The 25,650-nt window shown below is 39.5% G+C and overlaps 1 protein-coding gene across 1 annotated transcript; it reads left to right on the top strand.

The window, feature by feature from the left end:
- Positions 1–1,030: 1,030 nt before the first annotated feature.
- ccdc40 (coiled-coil domain containing 40) lies at positions 1,031–25,167 on the top strand. Its single transcript, XM_034188709.1, has 18 exons — positions 1,031–1,117; positions 4,558–4,678; positions 5,342–5,466; positions 5,598–5,681; positions 6,563–6,782; positions 6,978–7,135; positions 7,351–7,473; positions 8,346–8,467; positions 9,244–9,487; positions 9,740–9,922; positions 11,107–11,352; positions 12,597–12,810; positions 13,076–13,245; positions 13,320–13,411; positions 14,254–14,368; positions 21,335–21,517; positions 21,626–21,784; positions 24,386–25,167. The coding sequence occupies exons 1-18, from the start codon at positions 1,031–1,033 to the stop codon at positions 24,629–24,631; spliced, it is 2,892 nt and encodes a 963-aa protein (XP_034044600.1). The 3' UTR covers positions 24,632–25,167.
- Positions 25,168–25,650: the final 483 nt, after the last annotated feature.

Here is a 25,650-nt window from a genome sequence, read left to right as displayed (position 1 = left end):
GTTGCCTTCATGAGCTGACGGAAATGGGAGATTTTAAAAGCTAACACAGCAATGGATTAGTCTCAAACATCACAGTATGGGAAAGTGTATTATCGTGATTTGGAGCATAGTTACTATTAATAACAGGCGCAAAGAAAGCTGCTGCTTCTGCGCTTTAACTCACTGAGTCAAAGCGGGAAAGCGAACAGAGACAAAATTTCCGTTTGTCTGTGAAGTAGCCACATATTAATGAGCACAACCTTCCAATCCAGAAGCAAGTTTGTGGTTACCTAGCAACAACCACCGGTCTGCTGTCTGCGGGAGAAGTCGCTAAAGCCACTGACTTTTCGGACCTCCTGGAATTATTGCTGAAAACGAAAGGAAACGATTGTTACTGGATACAGGTAGTTTAGGTAAACGCGGCTGTCTGTACCTTTTTAATTTGAACCATTTTAAAGATAAACGAAGCATATTCCGTGGTGCCCATAGCGTTCGTAGCTGCCATCTGCTGGAAAGGTGGCGTACTCGCAGCCACGTCTCTTGGTTCTCACACTGACTGAACTCATCTGTAATGCCAGTAGAGTTGTATTGAAAACTCAGCTTGTTTGGAATATAGTCTTAATTATGTTAGGGGTGTATTACTACTCTATGAATTTGGTTTGTAAATTCAGTTCAATTTATTTCGTTTACATGGCGCGAAATCGCATCAAAGCTGCCTCAAGGCACTTCACACAAGGTTCAACATTACCAACCCCGTAAAACCAGGATTGGTATGACGATCACGTTATTGGCACGCAAAATAATTTTGGAATTGTTACAGAAACGCTGTTAATGCGTTAACTATTATGGCCACTAGAGGGCGACATATTTCTCCTCATACCTAGCAACGCACCTTTCCAGGAAATGAACAAAGCTTCGGCACAGTGTTTCATATTCAGCAGTTCGACACAAGTGTCGAGGCTTTAATAATGTAAAGGATTTAATGTTGAAATCAGTTCGTTTTCAGTTGTGTTTTTATTAGTGTCAGCGCACCTGTTTTGCACATCACAAAATGGAAAACAAAGCGGGGCGAGGAGAAGAGACAAACTCCATTCAAGAAATGAAAGATGCCCGCAACTCTGGTTCTCATTCACAACAGGTAACCATCAAATAAACAGAAGTCATCTGCTCGTTTCACTTTAGAGGTCAGCTCATACTACAGAGGTGTGGGATTTGTATGATTTGGTGTCCAAATGCTCTTTGGTACTCCAGCAAGTACGCTGCCTCCTGCTGGTTATACAGGGAAATGCTTCGATTTAAGTGCTGCAGATTTAAAATGTGTGACGTTTTGACGCCAAAATTGGGGAATAAGCCTGTTGTCTCTGATTTGCAGACATTAATGCTGGATTTTGCAGTCGCCGGTGATGCGTTAGCGGAAAATGGATATTTGTGACCGCATTCCAGCATTAACATCTGCAAATAATCACACACAAGGGGGTTATTCCCATTCTGATCCAATTCCATCATTTGCACGGTTTATTTTTCTGTAAGTAATTAGACCTGGATCCGTGTTTTTGGCAAAGATTACCATAGCAACAGCATCTTCATTTCATACTGGAAATTCTGTGAGCAGATCAACAAATTTTTCCATGTCGTCAGCTGCATTGAGTAATTCTGTATCAGAATCCACAGAATCCGGCATCATCATCGCGCCGCGAGTTTCTCTAGCTCTCGGCTGACAGTGCCATTATTGACATCTGCGTAGCAATGTGCGCGGTCAGGGCACGGGGTAATACATCAAATGTGAAATGGTTGAATATTTTGCCACCGTCAATGCGATATTATATGGTCTGAAATCTCACGATTAACCATTCAGATTTGCAGAGCAAATGTAATTGGATTAGAATACAAATTTCGCTGCATCATTGCAGACCATTACAGACACGGTGACAGAACTGTTTGCTGTGGTTGTCATGCTGAGTGACTGATGCAGTCAACTGGAGATTCTGCACCACAAAGTTCTGTTTATTTTAAGCAACTGATTGATTTTATTTAGTAAGTTCAATATATAATTGTAAATACATTAAAAACACTGGTATCTTGTCTGTGGAGATTCTCTGTAATCTGCAGCATCACTGATGTCACAGTAATTTAATAATATAAAAATGATGAATGTTCAATGGTACGAATATTTCACCTCATGAAATATTAATTCCATTGAAAGAATGTAAAAACATTCATTATTTGTTTTATGTAACAGCTAAAATAGATGCTTGTCATTTGATATTATATTCATTTTTAAACAAAAGAAAAGGGACTTACATTTTGGTGTGGTGCTTTGACATCAAGTGTCCAACATGAACTGTAACTAGGAGTCCAGAATTGTCCTCAGTCAACTTGGAAAAACAGTTAGTCCGTGATATAACACCCCCCCCCCCCCCAAAAAAAAAGACTTTATGTACTTCCTTGGTCCAGCAAAAAGATGGCATCAGAAATTTGTCCAGCTTTTCATCCTAAAAGCTCTTCATTCCTTCTGATGGCACGGCCCCCACTAGTGTGTGTGTGGGTGGGGTTTGCAGTGTGAAATGGTACAAAATGTATGAAACCAAATTTGCACACTAAATGCAATGCAACACAAATGGGATGAATAGTCAGTGCCATGTGAAATACAAAGCACCAATCAAATGACAAGGATTCACTCAGCCATTATATAAAATTCATTGAGTCACTGGTTCACGGAGGTCATTATTTGAAAAGATTATCTGTATTATTGTTATTAGTAGTAGTAATAGCAGCAGTCGCACAATCTCTGTGGATAATACACTCTAGCCAAAATTCTCCAAAATAAAAATACATGTATTTTAATACGTTTGTTTAATTGCCAAATCAACATGCAGATCCACCTTGGATTTGCTGTGGCGACCCTGAGTGCAAAACAAGGGAGCAGCTCAAGGGGCCTACTTTTTGTTTAATTAAATGAATGAAGTATATGAAATCCCCAAAATAACAGTACCTGTTTTAATATTGTCTATATCTTCTATCTGTAATATCTGTATGTTCTGTCTATAATATCTATAATTTCTATAGCTAATTGTCTGTAATCTGTTCAGTCATTAGTTGTTCCGCGGCTCTACATCATAGCCCAGTGTGCCAGTGAAAACAAGCATCACATTCACCAGTGTCTATGTTGATTACTGTGTTAGAGTAGCACATTTTCATTGGCTTATCAAAGTTTTAGCAGTTGCTGCAGCTGTGCGTTTTCACCAGCCTTTTAAGTCGCTAGGTTATGAAAGACCCAGTTGTAGTCAATTTCCTTTTTGTTCGCCCCCACCTATGGGGGAAAATACTGAGAAACATGTTCCAGTGTCCTTCTAAATTACATATATTTAATCCAGTTGCAGTTTATAATTTTGAAATGGTGTCAGTGTGTTGCGGGACTTCTCCTTTATTTCAGTAAAGTTCCAGTCTTTATTGGTGAGGGTGGATACACATCACTTAAATGGTAAATGAACTGCATTTATATAGCGCTTTTCCATCTGCATCAGACGCTCAAAGTGCTTTACAATTATGCCTCACATTCACCCCGAATCCATGTTAGGGTGCTGCCATACAAGGTGCTCACTACACACCGGGAGCAAAAGGGGATTAAAGAAAGACCTTGCCTAAGGGCTTTTAGTGATTTTCCAGTCAGATGGGGATTTGAACTGAGGATCTTCTGGTCTCAAGCCCAACACCTTAACCACTAGACCATCACCTCCCCTAACTTCCAGTGAAGTGGCGAATCCAAAGGCAAGAATTTGCACTTCCGCGACTGGCCGCTCGGTGAAAATACGTGAGCGGACAAGTGCATTTTGCGGCAGCAGCATGTTGTCTTGGCACTGCCGGTAGCATGTATGTGCCACAGCAGATGCTAGTGTTTTTTGTATGTGCCACGGCAGATATTTTGTGTTTTATTTATTTATTTAATTATTTATTTCAGAAGTGTGCATGTAAAAACATTAACAGACCATAGATGAAAAAAATGTAAATACAAGTATAAAAAAGCCTTCAAAATCATTCATTCATAACACATAAATACATCACTATTCCACAGTGCCAGCAAGGAGGATAAGTAAAAACCAGCGAAACAACACTGTAAAAAAAAAAAAAGTCTGTGAAATTATTTGTGAAAATAATGCAATGCTAATGGGCTAACTTTAGCATGAGCTGAGTGCGTCCTCTATAAGCGATGGGATTTATAATGTGCTTAAAAATAGAGTTAGAGTTTTGCTTTAAAAAATCTTACTGTACATCTTCAGTTAATTTTAGATGTTGCCTGAAAAAAATGACAATTTAACTATGTGCGGTGTCTTTTTGCTGGACAAACTGACTATCTAACATACAAAAGACAGATTTGGGCCTTAGAGAATTATGATATGGATGATGATGATGATGGCAATGATTATTTACCGGTATCATTATTATTATTACTGCATTTGTTGTAAATGTATACAACCTCAAAGTAAACAACAACGAAAACCTCATTATACAGCACATGTACATAATTCTAGAATGGAATCTGTCGGTGAGCTTCATACATATGATCTGTCTGTGTGTCAGATTGGCTTAGAGGATCAGCGTACCAGAGAGGAACAAGGTCCAGAACAGGATGACACACCATCAGGACCTTTTTCTGACTGCATTGCTGCCTATGAAGATGCTGCAGCAGAGAGCAGCTCAGGTCAGTCACACTGTAACCATATAAAACAACCCCAAAAAAAAAAAATAGAAAAGTCTTTCCTGAAGCACAAATTTATATTGATGTACTTTACATACTGTACTTTATACCATCCAAGTCTAACCTGAGGGAACTTGACAAAATACAGCCATTGGGTATTGTGAAGGCCTTGCGTCCGTCTGTCTGTCCGTCTGTCTGTCTGTCTGTCTGTCTGTCTGTCTGTCCGTCTATCTGTCTGTGCTCAGTATAAGTCCAGTCCTGTTACTGCCAGGGTCTTAGGATCTTCAGATTCACAGGGAACATTCTTGGCACACAGACCTTGGACAAGTTCAAAGATGGCTATCCTTGACCTATTTTAAGAGGTCAAAAGGTCACATTCTCTTTCCTGTTGTTATGCCCATACGGCCAAGAGAATTTTTGCATTGCTTTATATTATAAATTTGCTGTCGAAATTGGATGTTGTGTCCAGCCTGTTCACAGGAGGGCAGAGGTTATACGATCACCCAGTCTGTCTGTATATTCTTGACATGTCTTGTTTGTTGAGATATAAAACACTGTTTAAGATGTGTAGATTAACGTACGTATTAACACAGTTATTCACTGTAAATATCACGATTAACGAGTGAGGTTACTGATCGAAAGCATCTATTATTGTCTTGGTGTCAGAGCGACAAAATGTTGCTGAGGTTACTCCAAATCTCTCCAATCGCAACACACCAGAGGACCAGCAGTCACTGCGGCGAGACAAAGATGAGGACGCCGAGGAGTTAATCATTCTCGACCGTGAACACGTTTGTGGTTTTCCCATCAGTACTCTTATAACTTTGGACCACTGCTCATTTGAGAGTTTCCTAAACTGTGCTAGTCGATATCCAGCTGAGCTGCTGTCGTGTTATCGACACTGTGTGCGATCTGTTGGCAGGTTCTGACCAAAATGAACCAAGAGGCTCTAAACAAGCTGCTCAGGAAGCAACTGGAGAAGCTCGACCTTGACCTAAGAGAGAAGGTCTTCATTCTTTGCACTTTGTGTGTCGTCCGTCTATTGTGTTTGATGAATGACTTCTCTTGAATTAAGCGCACACCGACACGTACAGGCAGAGAAACATAGTGTGTATCTTACAGGTGCACATGCAGACTTTCTCTTATTTTGCCTGCAGGGCTACATTTATCCATTAGATGGTGCCATCAACACTTAGAAAATGAAATTTTGCCTTTGTACAAGATGTGCCTGTAGTGTAGAGTTTTTGCTTTATTTCATGAATGTTACCATTACTCATTGATACCACTTTTATACATGCTCCCTCCATTTTCAGAGGAGCAAAGTAATTACTCATTTTAACACACATCATCACCTTTACAGACAGTTTTCTGTTAGAGGATGAATTCATGATCATTACCAAGATTTTTTTTTTTTTTTTTTTTCTTTTTCTTTTCAAAAGATGCCAAAAGACAGAGGTCAGACTTCTACCTAGATCTGATCTGTTACGACCAGTTGATGTTTGAATGGTCGTCATAAATATTATACTCAGAGGTGGGTAATTCCGGTTACAGTGAGTGCAAGTCCTCCCACACATTTGTTCCATCCACCCACTAAATAGCTATTTTTAACTTGTTCAGCTCTTCAAGCAGGTTGATGAGATAATCAGTGAAATACATGCTTTAGGAGCACAGGGAGAAACACTACATGTTTGGACATTTATTCACTGAAGCCTGGGTTATCCACATGACTGATAAGTGTAGTTTTTCCAGTGATGCGTTTTATGAAATTACCCTGTTCAGTAACTAACTCCATGTTTTGGTTCACTGACTTTACACTGATCAGCAGCTACACTTGCTTGATGATTTATTTTCCAATTTGTATATTTGTTTTCTTTCTCACCGCACCAGCGCGAGATGGAAAAGGCAGATGACAATGAGTTGAGTGAGATGCACATGGTGATGTATAAGATTCAGGAGCAGCTGCTCCATCTACAAAGCAAAAAAGAGGAGCGTGATCGGAGCAAGGCGGAGGCAGAATCCCAACACCAACAGGCAGAGGACAAGTTACAGGTGGTGAAGCGCACGCATGCCAGCATCCTCAGCCAGGTCATCAAGAGTAGAGCCACCGGTGAGGCGGATACTTTAGCTTTTGTACAGTAACACGGGCTTTGTATTAAATGCAGTCTCTAGCATTGTTTATTGGATATCCCGTGCTGGTTCAGCAACAGCAGGACTGTTGGAATGTCAGTCCATGTGATTGATCTCTTTCTAAGGTACAGAAGTGACGCATTCTGTTAGCAGTGAGTCCCGTATTTTTCCACAGTGTCCCAACTGGAGGCGGAGGTGGAGAAACTGACGCAGCAGCTCCTCTACACACAAGAACTGAGTGAAACACTGCATTCTGATGTCAAAGCCATGCAGAATGTCACACGCAAAACTGAAGCTCAGAAAAGCCAGGCTGAAGACGAGAAACTGAAACAGGTGCAAATCATGCAGTGAAAACATCAGGTGTTAATGTAAAAGATGACGGCCTTAAAACGGGATTGTTATATTCAAAATGTTGAGCAGTTTCTTGAATTAATCAGTGTTTAAAATGTTGTGTGTGTGTGTGTGTGTGTGTGTGTGTGTGTGTGTGTGTGTGTGTGTGTGTGTGTGTGTGTGTGTGTGTGTGTGTGTGTGTGTGTGTGTGTTATCAGGATTTGTATGTGGAACGTCTGACAAAGGACATGGAGCAACTGACACAGCAGATCGCGATGCACGAGGTCCAGGCCGCTGCAAAGGCCATGGAGAAGCAAGAAACTAAAAGCACCCTCGCTGAGGTAACTCGGTAACAAATACTGTACAAATGTCTGTGAAGGTTCTCAGATATTCAGGTAGAAGACAGAGAGAAGTTTGTTCAAAAGAAATTGGGCTTTTTGATTAGGCTTCAACTTTTAAAAAACACAAATGTTGATTATTATTATTATTATTAGTGTCTATTATCATCTGGAGGAGCTCTCAGACACTCTAACTCTGAGGGACCTATTGCCATAGTAAATAGCGCACAGTCTAAAGCACATTGCACTAGTGCATTTGGAGCAGCTCCACCCACAATTTGTTTATACGGTGCGTAATTCAAGTGCAATGTAGTGCACCTGTGCAGAGGGGTTGTATTTGGTCTGTTCATTAATCGGGTGTGTTTTGGGTATAATATGAATTACACCTCTCACATTGTCATTTGTCAATGCCTTAAAGAGTCAGGTTCACTTGATCCTGGTGCATTGCTGTTTAAATGGTGGACATGTGAGTGAGAAGTTTTCCAGTGAGGAAGCAGAGCAAAATATCAATGATTGTGGCTGATCATTTACAAGTACAGCATTTGCACACCAAAGCTCCCCGAGGTGAAGCAGTTGAGCACTTTGATCCTGCAAAACCTCCTCTATTTCCGTCCACCTGATTCCCCTCATAGTCCATCAGGTGCAAAAACACCCTCTCTGTTCCCAGACTGCCCTGTGGCTTTCCCACCTTGGTGCTTCCTGGGAGGCAGAAAGCCAGCATAAACGTTAGTATAGTACAGTAGCGCTGTGCTGTTTGTGGTTTGGAGCCGGGTGTAAGATAGAGCCCTGAAGATCCCAAGACATGATCCACACCATCATAAATTTAAGATAGGAGCAACTAATTGAAAATGTTGTATGTGTGTGTGTGTTTGCAGGCAGAGGTAGAAATGGAGTCCTTGGTGCTGTGGCGTAAGCAGTTGCTGCAGCAATTGAACAGCAGCTTGATGGCCATCAGAAACCAAGACGAGACCATCACAGCAATGCATGAAGCTATGCAGTAAGAATGGTGGCAAGGCAAAGCTGCATGTTGCCGTTCATCCCTTTAAACATGTTTGTGTGTATTCCAAAGTGCAACATATGACAAACTGTTTCAGCATATAAACAGTTTCACTTGACTCGCTACTGTGTCATTTAAGGCATCGATATTTGCATTCAGAGTTGTCATCGTATGCGCCCACACGCACACGCTCACTCCATCGAGTGGGTTTTTGCAAGTAATTATAATGCATTGTTCAGAATGATCATTTAAGATACTCCAGCCTTGGTCGGTCTTCCTTCACTGGCTTCCTGTCCATACAGATTCTGATTTTAAGGTCCTGTAATTGACATAGAAAATTCTTCATGTGCTAGTGGCTGATTTACTTACATGCGATGTACCTGCCTGTGCTGTGCACTCTCAGGTTCAAGGACTGTTGTGTGTTCAGAAAGTGAAATAGAAGTCAGCAGATTACAGATCATTTTCTTATCATGCACACTTTTCCTAAGACAGTTTGCCCAGAGATAAGGCAGTCTAATTCTGTGAACTTATTGAAACAAAGTTCTCTCTTTTACTAACACGGATGTACTTGGATTGAAATGTTTGATTGGTTTGACAGCAGGTAGAGAAAATCAATGAATTGAATTGATCATATGTGTAAACACAATCCAGCCAGTGGAATCTATTTTTTCCATGTCTCTTTTGACGACACAGAAGGTTATTTCTTATTGCAATAACAGTTCTCATAGTGAAATAAATGTAGTTCTTCCCTTGTGTGATGCCCCCCCTCCCCCCAGCATGGTAAAGAATCAAGAAATAGTCTTAGACAGAGAGATTGAAGGCTACAAGAAGTCCATTGCTGAAGAGGAGGAGCGAGATGAGATGTTGACCATGCAGTTTAACAGATTCCAGCTGGAATGTGACGCCTTCAGAAAACTCATCCTTCAGAGCCAGGCTCAGCAAGAAGCTCTGCAGGCCCGCTACACCTCCTGTGTCCGCACTCTGCAGGAGACAGCGCGCACTCTTACCTCATTAAGAAAGGTGATTACAGGACACCATGTCTGTGTCGACAGTCCTCTGACCACGTCATCATCCACAGAGTCATCCTGTCACATTTCTCATGTTGCTCTGTGTAATTAAACTCCCACGTCAGATCTGATGTTTGTTCTCCCTAGTTCATAACTCAATCATTTTCCCTCTTTACATGTGACACCTCAGGTTTTTTTTTCTCTCTGACTTTAATTTGTCACGTTACTTTTGCGGGTGTTTCCTTTATTTCCTTCATCTGTCCAGGAAAGCAGTACCTACGAGACTGAAATTAGCCATCAGCGGAGGCAGGTGGAGAAAGAGAGCGCTGTGCGCCTGGAGTTGGAGAACAAGATCATGGCCCATATGCAGCAGAAGCTCACCCACACAAAAGCTGCACAGAATTCCCAAAGACGTATCAACAAAATAGGGAAACTTAAGCAGGAGATGGTAAAAATTTCAAAAACAATTTACAACACTTCACATGGTGACACACCACAAAGGACAGATCATTGAGAGGGCAAAGATTGTGTAAAAAGAGAACAAAAACAGAACGAGAAAAGGTCTGATGAGGGAGGAATATTCTCATTCATTCATTTTCTGCTGCTTATTCGGGTCCAGGTCACGGTGGCAGTAGAACATGCAGCTCATCCCATACTTCCCTATCCTTGGCCAAGTCTTGTAGTTCTTCTTGGCGGATCCTGAGGTATTCAAAGACTGCTGGGAAATATTATCCCTCTGGCATGTTCTGGGTCTTTCCCGGTGTCTGATGGGAAGAAGTAGCAGCTCTACTCTAAGTCCCTCCTGGATAGTGAAGCTTCTCACCCTATCCCAGAGTGTAAACCCAGATACCTGATGGAGGAATCTCATTTCCACTACTTGTATAAGTGAACTTGTTCTTTGGTCGTAGGCCAAAGTTTATGACCATAGGTGAGGACAGGACTGTAAATTGACAGTCTCACCCTCTGGTTCAGATCTTTTTCCACCACATCGGTCCCTTACAGTGCCTGTAAAATGTCAGACACTTCCCCAATCCCTTGATCGATCTCACGCTCCATCTTACCCCTAACATGAAAAAGACCCCTGGATAGTTAAACTCCACCACTTGGGGCAATAACTCTCCCCTGAGCCAGAGGGGACAATCCACCATTTCCTGCAGAGGACCATGGGCTCAAATTTGGAGGTGCTTGTTCTCATCTCAGTCGCTTCTCACTTGGCCTCAGACCTGCTCAATGCAGATTGGAGGTCACTGCTTGATGAAGCCAACAGACCCACATCATCTGCAAAAAGCCAAGATGTAACTTTGACAAAAGCAAATCAGTGGGAGACAGCAAACGTGTAATGAAATAAAACTGAAATGATTAGAAGAACACTCAGCAGAGCACAGCTCCTTAATGAGTTTTAGCAGCTACAGCATCATCAGCTGGTGGTTGTATTGATCTGCAAGAGGTTTGAACAGATCCATAGACACTTTACATACAAAAATAGTGCCATTCACTGTGTGTGTGTGTGTGTGTGTGTGTGTGTGTGTGTGTGTGTGTGTGTGTGTGTGTGTGTGTGTGTGTGTGTGTGTGTGTGTGTGTGTGTGTGTGAAAACCACATTTTGTGTTTGTTTATCGTCTGTCATCTCTTAGATCTCTAAGTTGTGGCAGCTAGAAAACGAGATCATGGCAGTGAAACTGGAGAGCAGTGAAATCACCCAGCGCCTGGACAGCCTTACCATCACCCAAAAGGACCAAGACCAGGAGATCACGAAGTACAACAAGTTAATTGCAGAGCGTGAGGCTAAGATGTCTGCATTTAGTACAGCTATCGAACGGAATCAGGACACCATTGCAAAATACAAGACAAAGATCTCTCAAATTGCAGCTGTGACTGGGGTGAGAGATTTACAGATGCCACGTGGCAATTCTTCCTCTAGAAGAAATTAATTATCAGAAAAGTGAGCAAAGAAGGGCACTTATTGCAGTGCATCCACAATTAACACAGTTAAGCAATCCACCTCATTATATGACTCCTCCTAAAATTTGTTTTACTTTCCAGGACAAAAACAACAGCAATAAGTCTTGTGTTGTTTTTATTTTAAATTTTTGCTTACTTGCACTGTATATTCAAGATGAAACAAATATATATATATATAAAATGCGCTTTTAATAAAAAATAAATAAATAAATGATTGGCCACTTGAATTTTCAATATGCAGCCAGGTAGGGTCAATTGAAGAATTACACAGGGGTCAAAATTTAAAGACAGTTCAATCACAGTGCAAACTATACCATATTATTTGTCTGATGACAAAGATTCCAAAAAGGTATAGTTTGGACTATCTATGATTGAATGTTGTGGAGTTATGGGGTAAAGACAGCAACAATGGTGACAAAAGTCAATTTCAGTTTGTACGGGGGTCAAAAGTTGGAATTGTTTCAAGTTTGGTAAAAAGTGGTGCAAATTATTCATTGAGCTAATGGATTAATGAATGGAAAAGTTTTGACTGTGTTAAATGTTTGATCTGCAAAGTAAAGGTCAGTCAATGTTGACATCAGTTGGATTCTAAGACATGTGACATATGTTACTCCACAAAGTGAGAACTAAGCATGACACATGGCGCAAACTGTTTCTTTTTAAAACCCTATTAACCAATAATTTGTATCACTTTTAGCGAAATTGGAGCAGCTTTAACTTTTGACTCCTGTACAAACTGAAATTGACCTTTGTCACCATTCTTGCAGTCTTTACCCCATATCTCCATAGAATTCAGTCATAGGTAGTCTAAACTATACCTTTTTGGAACCTTTATGATCAGACAAATAATGTGGTATAGTTTTCAATATGATTGGAGATTTTTAAAATTTTGTCCCCTGTGTACTTCTTCAGTTGACCTCTTCCTGGCCGCCTATTGAAAAATCAAGTGGCCGGTCAGTTTTTTCAAAAGTGTAATGCATTTGTGGCGAATTTGGTGCTTGTTTCTCCATTTGAAAGATTTGTCTGTAAATATTCTACACTAAAAGGCTTAGAGCACGGAAGGACATCCAAACTCTAGACACTTTGCCATAAACCATAAAAAACATAAATGATTATTCAAATATGTTGCGAACTCATTTGTGATTTCTGTTTTCATTCACAGTCTGATGACCTGAATCCTCTGCAGATCAAGGCCAAAAACCTGTCTGCTGAGCTTGAGGAGCTAAACGTGACTACAAAGCGTGACCAGCAGCTCCTCATGAGGAAACAGGAGGCGCTAATGGAAATGATCCAGAAGATTGAAGTCAACAACAAACTCATATTCAAACTGCATACAAGCTACACTGCTCTGCAGCAAAAGAAATCCTATTTGGAGAGTATGTGATGTACATAAAGACGCACATTTTTCTTCTTTTTTGGGGGTGCGGGGTTCCTAGGCACTAATGAAAACCAACCTCTAAAACCAGCATGAACACTGCCAGCTATCTGGTGAAGTTTGTTGAAATGTGTTATTATAGATTGCTATGAGACATCTTAATTACTTGTGTTTTCAACAAAAAAAGACCTCAAGTCTATCATAAGATATGGACTGCACACCACCTGTAAAGCTGTGTACGTTGACATCACCTCTGAAACCACCAGGTCAGATTGATGCGGAGCAAAGTGAGAGCGCAGAGCAGGAGAAACACATCAGTGGACTGAGAGGAGACTTGCTGAGGCTCCAATCGCTGCTGAACAAGAACGTGGTGCTGAGCCAGGCCCTCAAACAGCAGAACACACTGATGGAGAGAGACTTCATTCAAAGGTTGAAGGTAGCTCCTCCTTTTTCTTTTCATATTTCATTCTGTTCTCTGCTGCATCAACAGTAACTGATGGATGTGTGCAGGAGGCAGAGGGGGAGTGTGTCAGCCTGCAGATGAAAGTGGAAGAATCCCAGCAGGAAAAGGAGAGACTCATCGACTGTCTGATGGAAGCTAAGTCAGTCTTATTCTGTTTTTACTTTTTCAGTGTTTAACAAAACTGTTAAACTGTTCTTATGAATGTACAGTGTGGTGTGTCAGGCTCAGTGTAGATTGAAAAGAGAGAGTGGGTTAGGGGGGTAATACTTTGAGAAAAAAGCTTAAGAATTAAACCCTTAAATTTACGAGAAAAATGTAAATCTTTCCACATTTATAAGAAAAAAACCTGGATATTCTCTGAGATTATGAAGTCGTAAATTTACAAGGAAGAACATGGTTATTCTCTAAGATTATAAAAGCATAAATTAATGAGAAACCAGTTGGATATTTTCTGAGATTGAACTGACAAGAAAAAACCTGGAGTTTATAAAACTGTATATTTACATGAAAAATTAATTTGTGAGGAAAAAAACTCAGCTTCTTTGTTTATTTTATTTTATTTTTTTATTCTGAATATCCACCCATCCATTTTCTATACCTGCATATTCCAGTTTAGGACCACGACAGGGCTGGAGCCTAACACAGCCGAATACATATATATATATATATATATATATATATATATATATATATATATTGACTGACAACCAGAACAAAGCCCAAACCTTTAAAATATAAAAATACAGTATGGTCATTTTGATGAATAAATGACAGCATATTAACAGATGTAAAAAGTATTTTATATTAATTGAAGTGTTGAGTTATTACATACACCCTTCTGCCATATTGTATTTTTAATATTCATATAATCATAAACAAAGGTCATTTTCTGACAGAATTAATAGTAGACATTTTCATTGAAATCTCTTAATTGAGTTTATTTATTTTTATAAGCACTTTTTTGTGTGTGCACACAAACAGGCAACAGATGATGCTGTGGGAAAAGAAGCTCCAGCTAATAAAAGAGACTCGTTCAACAGTGGATGTGCACCAACACAACACTGACCAGATAAAGACTGAGATACATTTGAAGAAGGTAAACATTGTGCCAGTCCGAGCCTGGTTCCACAGAAATGGTGTGTGGCATGATGCTAAAGGCTCACTTTAGCATCCAGCTGTTTGTATTTATATATAAGTATCAGTGCTTAAACCTTCTCAGTCTAACTGTCAATCAGATTCCCAAGTTTACCTCACATGCATGTTTAATAAAAGCAGAGAGCATTTTTCAGCATATCAAAGTGAAATGTAATAAAATGATTTATATACCGAAAAAAATAGAGAACTACAAGAGTCACGACCTTAAGCCTCAAACATGTTTCAACATTAATAGGTCATGGATGCCTTGGTGGCTTCCCTCACCGCACTCCATTCTTAGTCACTCAGACTGTTGTAGACAAGTGCTTGTTGTTTGAGTCACCAGCTAAACTCACAGGATTATGTTGACACTTTTATCTGCTCACTTGTCAATACGCCCTATTGACGTTTCAAATCTTGCAAAATTTCAGAGTTCGCCGCTCTGCGAGATATCAGTAACATTGAGAAATACATTGAGTTGGTTTGTTAAGGCAACAATTTAACCGCTGCACATGGACAACAGTGTTAACATCACAACATAAAACTCTTTGCATATTGTGTCTAAAACTCTTGTGAATATATTATCTGGGTTTTTAGATGTTGATTTGTGTTTGTTTTATGTAAACATGTGAGAAGCTCAGGTTGTTTCTTCGTTATTTTCAATGGGAATTGCCGTGAGCTGCGATCGCTTCCAGTTTGTCATTCTGGGGGAAATTGACATTTGCTCTTCTCGTTCTCCTTATTGTCCTTTAAAACACTGTTTGTTCCAGAGTAATATATGTAAGATGTCTGACATTTGGTTTGTGTTTAGATCCATGCAGATTAAACTCAGCAGACACAGAATATTTGGAATATTTGCTTTAGCAAGTTTTCAGGGTCTCATACATGCAGTCTCTTATTAACGTGATGAAAAGCATAAAAAATACATTTTGGTTGTATAATGTTCATTTGCAATTGTTGTCATTTGGTTTCTCTATGTTGTTTAGACTGCAGCGACTCTCTGGCGCACAAGGGATTATAGGATATCTCAATAGAGTTCCACAAGGTTCTGTGCTAGGACCAATTTTATTCACTTTATACATGCTTCCTTTAGGCAGTATTATTAGAAAGCATTGCTTACATTTTCATTGTTACGCAGATGATACCCAGCTTTATCTATCCATGAAGCCAGAGGACACACACCAATTAGTTAAACTGCAGGAATGTCTTACAGACATAAAGACATGGATGACCTCTAATTTCCTGCTTTTAAGTTCAGATAAAACTGAAGTTATTGTACTTGGCCCCACAAATCTTAGAAACATGGTGTCTAACCAGATCCTTACTCTGGATGGCATTACCCTGACCTCTAGTAATACTGTGAGAAATCTTGGAGTCATTTTTGATCAGGATATGTCCTTCAATGCGCATATTAAGCAAATATGTAGGACTGCTTTTTTGCATTTGCGCAATATCTCTAAAATTAGAAAGGTCTTGTCTCAGAGTGATGCTGAAAAACTAATTTATACATTTATTTCTTCTAGGCTGGACTATTGTAATTCATTATTATCAGGCTGTCCTAAAAGTTTCCTGAAAAGCCTTCAGTTAATTCAAAATGCTGCAGCTAGAGTACTGACGGGGACTAGAAGGAGAGAGCATATTTCACCCATATTGGCCTCTCTTCATTGGCTCCCTGTTAATTCTAGAACAGAATTTAAAATTCTTCTTCTTACTTATAAGGTTTTGAATAATCAGGTCCCATCTTATCTTAGGGACCTCATAGTACCATATCACCCCAATAGAGCGCTTCGCTCTCAGACTGCAGGCTTACTTGTAGTTCCTAGAGTTTTTAAGAGTAGAATGGGAGGCAGAGCCTTCAGCTTTCAGGCTCCTCTCCTCTGGAACCAGCTCCCAATTCGGATCAGGGAGACAGACACCCTCTCTACTTTTAAGATTAGGCTTAAAAATGTCCTTTTTGCTAAAGCTTATAGTTAGGGCTGGATCAGGTGACCCTGAACCATCCCTTAGTTATGCTGCTATAGACTTAGACTGCTGGAGGGTTCCCATGATGCACTGAGTGTTTCTTTCTCTTTTTGCTCTGTATGCACCACTCTGCATTTAATCATTAGTGATTGATCTCTGCTCCCCTCCACAGCATGTCTTTTTCCTGGTTCTCTCCCTCAGCCCCAGCCAGTCCCAGCAGAAGACTGCCCCTCCCTGAGCCTGGTTCTGCTGGAGGTTTCTTCCTGTTAAAGGGAGTTTTTCCTTCCCACTGTCGCCAAGTGCTTGCTCACAGGGGGTCGTTTTGACCGTTGGGGTTTTTCTGTAATTATTGTATGGCTTTTGCCTTACAGTATAAAGCGCCTTGGGGCAACTGTTTGTTGTGATTTGGCGCTATATAAATAAAATTGATTTGAATAGGGCGAATGAAATAATTTGGGAAATACACACATTCCTGGACACTAAAGAGTGCAACAGCTAATTGTCCAAATAGTTTTGGTCCATTGAAAATGAGAAAACTCGCAAAAATCCTTTGCCTAATTTGGATGTAATATTCCTCAAAGACAATAGTCTAACATGCAAATGCATCACATATTAATTATTTATGCTTTCAACTCCACAATGTGCAGATAGACAGTGAAATCAGTCCCTAAATCTTTCTGCTCCTACCTATTTGTCAGTGTAGAGCCCCTGCATGCCAACATGATTCCATTACATCCACAGTCACACTGGGCCTCATGTATCAACGTTGCGTATGGCGATATTTGAGCGTATATGGGGTGTATGCCAAAATGGCTTGGCATTTATCAATGTGGTCGTTGGCGTACGCTGCGCTGAAAATATACACCAGGTCGAGAGGTGGTGTAAATTATACACCAAAATGAACCAGCACTGGAATCCACATAAAAATGTAAATGATCAACATGATAAACAATGCCATCATACAAATCAATGCATATGTTACATAAATAACACTTTCCTGATTATACTACATAATAATTAATACAAATGTTTGGTCCATCGAGCACGATCCGTGGCCACAGCGCTGACTGCAAAGAAAGCGCTGCTCGCCTTTTTCTCCAGACTTCGAGCCTGGAGCCAGAGCAGCGCTGAGCTTAACTTTATGTGGTGTGATCGTTTTAGACAATGAAATTGATAATTACAACTGTAGTGTTGTCATTCCCTTCGCCTGGGCTGCAACCAGGTTTTGTCTTTTCCATTCGTTTGTTACAATAAAATAAATAAAGAAATACATTTAAAAAAAATAAAGAATCTGAAAAATTAGGCGTGTCTTATTAATTGAGTGAGCAAATATCCACATGTCAAGAATTATTGACATGTGAAAAGAGAATACAGTGGTCCCTCGCTATAACGCGGTTCACCTTTCGTGGCCTCGCAGTTTCGCGGATTTGTTTAGTCCAATTTTGCATGCTTTTTTTTTTTTTTTTTTTTTTTTTTTACAGTACATTGTGTTCTGCGTGTCTGTTTATAAGAATCTTCTTGCCCAGAAGAAAAAAGAGTGCCAACAACTACTCATAACTGTGTCCTTCACTCGGACAAAGACACCTGCAGCGAGGTTTGACTCAGAGGAAAAAGGCGTGGCATCAGGACGAAGAGGCGCGATCAGAGGAACTGTGAAATACTGGTCAGTCACTATTAATAATTTCTTATGTGTCCAACCTCGTACGTTGATCGTTAGAATTAAATTCGTTAGTTCTAAAAGCCATCATAATTATTTATAGGAAAACGTTCTATTTTTATTTCTCAAATGTTTGGGCCTGAAAACACATTGGTCTTATTTTTCTACTAAGGTTTGAACGTTGAGAGTGTTTACAGCTTTAAAACGTCTATAATAATTGTAAAAAATAATGCTGACTGCTTAACTCCCGCGATAAACGAGGGACCACTGTAACACTTTTTTGATTATACTACAAAACAATTGATACGACGGCCGCTTTTGACGCTCTATTGGCATGCGTCGTGATTGGTGGAGTTTTTTTTCTTTGCCGTCTTCCTGGCTTCCATGTCGTAAAATGTGTCTGAAGCGGAGTCTGAATATTTATGGGCGTGTTTATTATAATTACGATTGTTTTCCCCCGCCGCATTTATCAAGGTCACGTCAGGCGTACGCCGGAAATGGGCAGGTGCGCACTGCTTGATATGGCAACTTTGGTGTACTTCAAATTTACACCGTAAATTTACGCCACAAGTGCAACACATTGATACATGAGGCCCACTGCCTCCACGGTTGAAGCAAGTATTGCATTGAGCAGTTGTGTTGTTCTAATTTTGGAGGCTGTGTACAAAGAATGTGCGAAACGTCGTGCAACGTAAATGTGACGTCAAACATGCAGTTGCACCAGCATAATCAAGAGCAAGTGTGTTTGGAGAACATAACCAGGAATGCAGAAATAACAGGATGTACAGGTTTACAGGTGACACACGGCAAGAACAAGAGAGAAAAAAAAATCAAAACAACTACAACATGTGATTAAAGTGGAAAGTTTGAGTAATATGCAGGCGTGTCCGATGAAGCAATCAGCAAAGCAGAGTCTTGAATCACTACAGTTGAGGAATGAAGTACGCTGTAAAAATTTCGACCAGTGGTTACTTAAAAAAAATGTGGCAAAGTGACACATAAAATAATTAAATAGATTTTAAGTTCAACAATTTTGAGTAAAATGTATTGAATACATTAACTAAACTTTACATGAAAAACTGAGTACATTTTAATAAAAGCAACAGTTGAAATGTGTTGGATTTCGTAAAAGCACACCAGACGCCCTTCCTGACGTAACTCCACATTGCATGGAGAAATGCAGCAGGGGTGGGGTTTGAACCTGAAACCTTTCACACTGAAACAAGTGCACTAACCACTTGCCCACCACCCCTGCTATCTGTAGCTAAAATAATTGTTTAATTACAAGTTGTAATTTGGATATTGTGTAAATTAGACACAAACAGTATGGCAACAAAGTGACATTCACTATTATTAAATATTTTAAAGTCCTGTGAACAAATTAAAACTTAAAATTAAACAATTATTTTAGGTGCAGATAGCAGGGGTGGTGAACAAGTGGTTAGTGCACTTGGTTTCAGTGTGGAAGGTTCCTGGTTCAAACGCCGCACCTGTCGCATTTGTCCATGTAATGTGGAGTTGCATCAGGAATATTTTTGCTCATATACTTAGTAAATATAAATCAGCTTTCCTTGTAAAATTGACTAGGAGTTACTAAATATATTTTGGCAATATAACTCATCATTTGATATGCCATTACTAAATCCAACACATTTCAACTGTTGCTTTTATTAACATGTACCTTTTTGTTAAAGTTTAGTTAATGTATTCAATACTTTTTAATCAAAATTGTAGAACTTAAAATCTATTCAATTATATTATGTATCACTTTGTTGCCATAATGTTTTTGAGTAATCATTGGTCAAATTTTTTTACGGTGTACTTGCAAATACAGAAAATTAAGTGGAAAAAACTCTGCTCTAATCTGATGTGCCTGGATGGAATTTTGTGTTGGATGTGCATGTTCTACTGCGTGGGTTTTCTCCAGGTTCTCCCGTTATCTTCTATAGTCCAAACACCATGTCCACCTGAGCCCACATAGAGTACTGTGTAAAAGTTTTCAGCGCCCAAGTCTTTCTTGAGAATATGTTTTTTGAGATATATCCTGTATATTATACATATATGTTTTGCTATTTTAGTTGCTGTCATATTAGAGTTACTAATGAACATGACCTTGTAGAGCAGACTGTCAGCTTTAATGAGTCATTACATTGAAACCAGAAGAATGGGTTGAAATTGAATTTTGTGCATGGCAGATCCTGACATTCATCATCATCATCATCATAAGTTCTTTCTAGGCCCATTGCTGGCATCCATCAGTCATTTATAGGTTGTTTTGTCCATCATAGTTTTTTTTACCTGAAGAATATCAACACCTAGCAGCCTGTCAACCTTATTCTAGACTTTCCTCAGTGTTCATTCATATCAAAGAACACCTGCTTTTGATGTGCATCGTTATCCAGTCGACACGTGTGTCCAATATACTTGAGATGTTGGCACTGATATGCATGTTCATTTGAGATTTTGAAGCTCCAGTCTAGCTCTCAGTCCATTTGAAGCTCAATCCGGACTTTCCTGCTGGGTGTGTTTTGACATTCATATACTGTATATCCAACTTCCACCATTGCAACACTACATTGCTGTGTGTGTTTGCATTGTAGAGTGCAGAAATCTATCCCGCTGTGGTACCAGCAATCCTATCAAGGCACTAATTGGTACAACTGATTTAGAGAGAAGAATTATACTGGTTTCATTAACCTCACTGCGAATTTGAAAGAAGTTATTGTAATGGTCATGCACGTTTGTCTGGCCACAGTGATATCTTCAAACTGCAAGGAGAAATTTCAGCCAAAACTTGGTGGATAAACTTAGTGGATACCTTCTTGCAACACAGGGCACGGCAAGGTCATAACTCTGAGGTCATTGTCAAAAACACATTAATGGCAATTTATGGATCTGTATCAGGTTTCTGCCTGGGTTTCTGTTCTCCGAGGGCTATCAAATGTATCAGACCTCTTACGTCAGTGATGTCAAGCAAAATCAAAAATTTATCTGGTGGCGTTGAAGCGCTGAAGTCTTCTAGATGCCTTGTTTTTTAGGTTTTCTTCATCCAGTGAAAATCTAAAGTCGGGGGGGGGGTTGAAGAGCATAAAGTCGACTCAGACTGTGTGTTTTCAGCTGTGAAATGGAAATTAATTGCCACACATCTCAGACAAAGCCTAAATAAAATGAAATCTGTGTTGCAGCATTGTTCATGCACTCACCTTCCAGTTAGAGTGTGTGTGTGTGTGTGTGTGTGTGTGTGTGTGTGTGTGTGTGTGTGTGTGTGTGTGTGTGTGTGTGTGTGTGTGTGTGTGTGTGTGCGCGCAGCTGCGGATCAGCCAGCTGCTGAAGGAGCAGAAGCATCTGGAGAGGGAAAGTGTGGCTGCAGTGATCAGGTTGGAGCCCCTCCTCAATCGCAGACACGAGCTTCTCCTCAACAATAAAACAGCAAAGTGTGACCTCACACTCAATAATCGGGGCCTGCGACGCAAGATGAAAAAAATACATCAGGTAGGGTGCAAGCAGTTTGTGTCTGAGCAGGAGTGCACTTTTTTGTCCCATCTTGTGTTTTAGGTATTTAGCAGTATAAAATAAGGATGTTCATCTCTGTGTCTCCAGCTGGAGGCTGAAAGTGAGAAGGAGGTCAACGAGCTAAAGGAGCTGAGGGTGATGAAAAGTGAAAAGGTTGCACAGACTGCACAGGAACTGGAGGAAATGAAGAGGAGACAAGAGCACCAAGAAGCTGAAATTATAACTCTCCAAGACACAAAAGTAAAAGTAAGAAGCATATAGAGTACTACTATACTATCATATACTATACTATACTGTCACTACTGTTAGGGAAGGAACTCAGACACCCTCAGAATCATATGTCTCAGTTCCTCTTATCAGTGGTGTGGTTTTCTGACAGTTTGGTGTTGCAAGAACTCATGTCAGCAGACGTAATGTCCTGATGCAAACTTTGCATCGAGCAGCAAATTAAATGGCTGCATTAATGCTGAAGAAAATCAGTCAGAATTCATAAGAGGAACAGATAAAGATTCAGACTGATAAGCAGACTCTGTAATGGCATCAATATGAAAATCTCTCATGTTCTCACCCCTAATCAGTGCACAGGATGCATAAGCTTATTTTTAATAATATGATGACATTTCTCTATCCTAAAATTAAAGTCCTTCCTTGATAGGAACAGCTACAGTTAATGTTCCACATTGGGCTGTGCATGTTTGGACTCTATTAATGATTTAGTCATTCAGCTTTCTGTCACAGCATATTAGAGTTTAAAAGACATAATCAACAGCTGCTCAAAGTGTAAGGAAGTCTGACGTAGGGTGTAAAGCCCGCTAGAGCCTGTTATTATCCCTGCTTATCCAAATTTCTAATTTAAGGGTGAATATATCCAAAGCAAACCAATGGTTTTTTATGACATCCCATTTTTTAAGGTAATAAAAGTAATGAATAAATGGCTGCTAAGTTGTTTCTTCGCCAGATGTGTTTTCATCAAGATGTGTTTTCAGTTGTTACATATTCCTTGGAGTTTAACGCGTGTTAAGAAATGGAAAGAGCAAGTAATAGCTATTAGATTCTGTTTCAAAGTCGCTCCACCAACCCTGTTTAAAGGAGAAATTTATCGTTCCACCTTTTCATCAAGCTAATATGGTTAGTAGGCAAAAATACTATGCAGAAACTGAAGCAAGGCACCAGCTTTTTTTTTTATATATATATATATATATATATATATATATATATATATATATATATATATATATATATAAAATGCAGATACATCGGGGCAAGATACAGGGCGTGATCCATAAACAGACATGTGATAAGGTATACATATGTTAAAAATGCATGGATGATACAAATAATAAATAAAATAAAAATAAAATGATATTTGGTCCATTTAAAAATCAAATGACAAAATAGAAGTAATAAAATAAAAAAAATAATAATAATAATAGTGTGTGTATATGATAACAACAACCTATACAGGAAATAAAAGGGTTGAGTTCCTCTCCTAAAAATTGTTGAGGTCTAAGGTTCTAAAAACATTCTCGGCTCACATGCCATTCCAACTCGTTGCTTAATTTATTACCACCCTTGAAAAATGTCAGCTATCTATTTTATAAACAGTACCCAATCTAGAGCCCATGGATCCCCACGGACAACATGCTAGTACTTTTTAATGCACATAATGCCCAGCGCTTATTTAAGGCAGGCATTTTTTTTTCAGACGAAGTTTTGACCCACCCATGAAATGAGGCAGGCCCCTATTCAAAGTTAGGTATTTAATCAAGGAAATACATAAGCCTTTTTGGTGCAGGGATTCCCTGTAGATCATTCGGCACCTCCTGACTGTAACTAATCAGTTACATACATATAACAGATTTTGTCTGTTTTATACATATAGCGCATTTCAATTATTTATTATTATGGACAGAATTTGGTGGTCCACCTGAATCCATTGTATATGTGTGTGTGTGTGTGTGTGTCTCTCTCTCTCTCTCTCTCTCTCTCTCTCTCTCTCTCTCTCTATCTATATCTATATATATATATATATATATATATATAGTGTAACTTTTACAAAAAAAAAAAAGCTTCTGTTAACTTCATGATAGTTTGAATGGTTTTGAGCTCTGCTGCATTAAAAGGAAAACAAGTGATGCAGGTGAAAAATGAACCACTTTTGTGAAGCTAACAGCCTCAGAGCAAAAACAAGATTTGTTTGTCTGTCAGTCATGTTTATCTTAAAAATATGTGTTGCATTCCAGAGAGACTAGGAATTCATAGATAAAAATCAAAGGAACCCCCCCCCCCCCTCCCCCAGAGGGATTTACTGCTCAGTAAGAAAGAAAAGTTTCACATATCATGGATTTACAGTAAATGATTATTTTTAAGAAAAGAAAAAACAAATACTTTCTGTAACATTATGGGAGGCATTATCCGGTACATCTCTGCCTCATCGCTAAAATCTTTCTTTTGCTATTGTTGAACAAATAAAATATTACCCAGTGCCCCCCCCCCCCCCCCCACACACACACACACCCATGCACACATCGTATTCACTGACACGCAGAGGTCTAAAATGTTGTAAATCAAGTTCCAACTTCTCACTTTGGAGGAATATCCAATGCAGCATAAAATATGCTCCTACTTTAAATGGCACTGGCCCTGGACTTTTTTTTTCTTTTTTTTTTTTTGATGTGGGCGGGAGGATGGGAGCGATGTCTGTCTGTATTGCGCGTCACATTTTCCACTGATGTTTAAGAGACACTCATGTACTGTGAGTCTCAAAATATCTGCTTTTTTTTCTTGTTAATGCAGACACAGTGATTACAAACCAGTATTTCTCCATCTTTCCCGTGACATGTCTAGAACCTTGCCTGCCTGGTGGCGCTACAGAGCAGAGCCAGGAGGCTTCAGGCGGTGCTCGATGGTACGTACAGGCCTTTGTCCGCTGTGGAGTCTGTAGAAGACTCTCTGCAGAAAGCCAGCGGGGGTGTGTACGCCACCAACACAGCTGTCCGCCGCATGTGTCAGGAGCGTCCAGAGTTCCAGGAGGCGCTGCACAAGGTTTCAGTAGCACTGGCAGCATGCACGGAGAACCTGGAGAAGATGTAAAGTGACACTGGAGTTGGTTACAACACGTACAAGAGAAATATAGAACTGCTGTTAGGAAAAATTAAAAGAGAAAAGAGGAGAATCCTCAGTGTGATCAGTGATGATTCATGTTAACTCACACCAGCTATAATACTTTAGAATAGTTTTCTTCATGATAGTTCAGTGATTAACTGCACAAGTGGTTATTTTCCAAATTACTGTGCTAATCTACCTTATATGTTTGGTTTTTAAAAGTGATATTTTGGGTTCCTTTCCTAAATGTGGGTCAGCATCCCTATTTGAGCAATAATCAAATGAGAGATTTTTTTTCCCAGTTTCATTGAAGAAAGTGAACCAGTTTTCAAGTTGCCATATCTGGTAAATGGCAACACAAATAGTTAATCACCAAATAATTATACAGTTGTCCAAAACTTAATTAAAGCAGACTTGAGGGAATACCTAATACCTAAATAAATAAATTGTATATTTAAATATGTAAAAAGTGAGTTGCATGGTTTGTTTATTTCTATTTGCTAATAAATATTATATATTTAACAGCTTTGAATTTATGCATGGTATTGTTGTTGTTTGGCCTAGTTTCATGTCTGTCTTTGTACACCAAAGCTCAAAATATTATGGATACATTTTGATCAAATTTAGATTAGAGGTCGGCCTTAGTTCATCCAGGAGGGAGTTGTAGTCTCTCATCCATTTCACACTACAGAATCCATGAATAAATGCTGGTAACAGTGGGCCTCAGGGCCAGTATAGGACTTTCTTGCTTCCAGAAAGAGTTGAATAGATTTTAATATTGATTTTGAGATGAATTCAAGACCATTTTAGAATTATTCCACCATGACATTCACTGAGTTCCATATTATTTGTATTTTGGGGAGACCACACCCCTATTTCAGGCATTTCAGGGTTGTGCTGTCTGCTTGATCCTTCCTGTTTTCTTTTTAAAGAACAGAAAATTGGACAACTGGAGCAGCTGGCACACATAATACATTCTGAGAGGTCAAGCACAGCTGTATAAATAT

The sequence above is a fragment of the Thalassophryne amazonica genome, chromosome 15 (assembly GCF_902500255.1).
Source record: "Thalassophryne amazonica chromosome 15, fThaAma1.1, whole genome shotgun sequence".
NCBI classification, from domain to species: Eukaryota; Metazoa; Chordata; class Actinopteri; order Batrachoidiformes; family Batrachoididae; genus Thalassophryne; species Thalassophryne amazonica.
The sequence above is the reverse complement of the archived record's forward strand: the minus strand, read 5'-3'. Positions and strand labels throughout refer to the sequence as shown.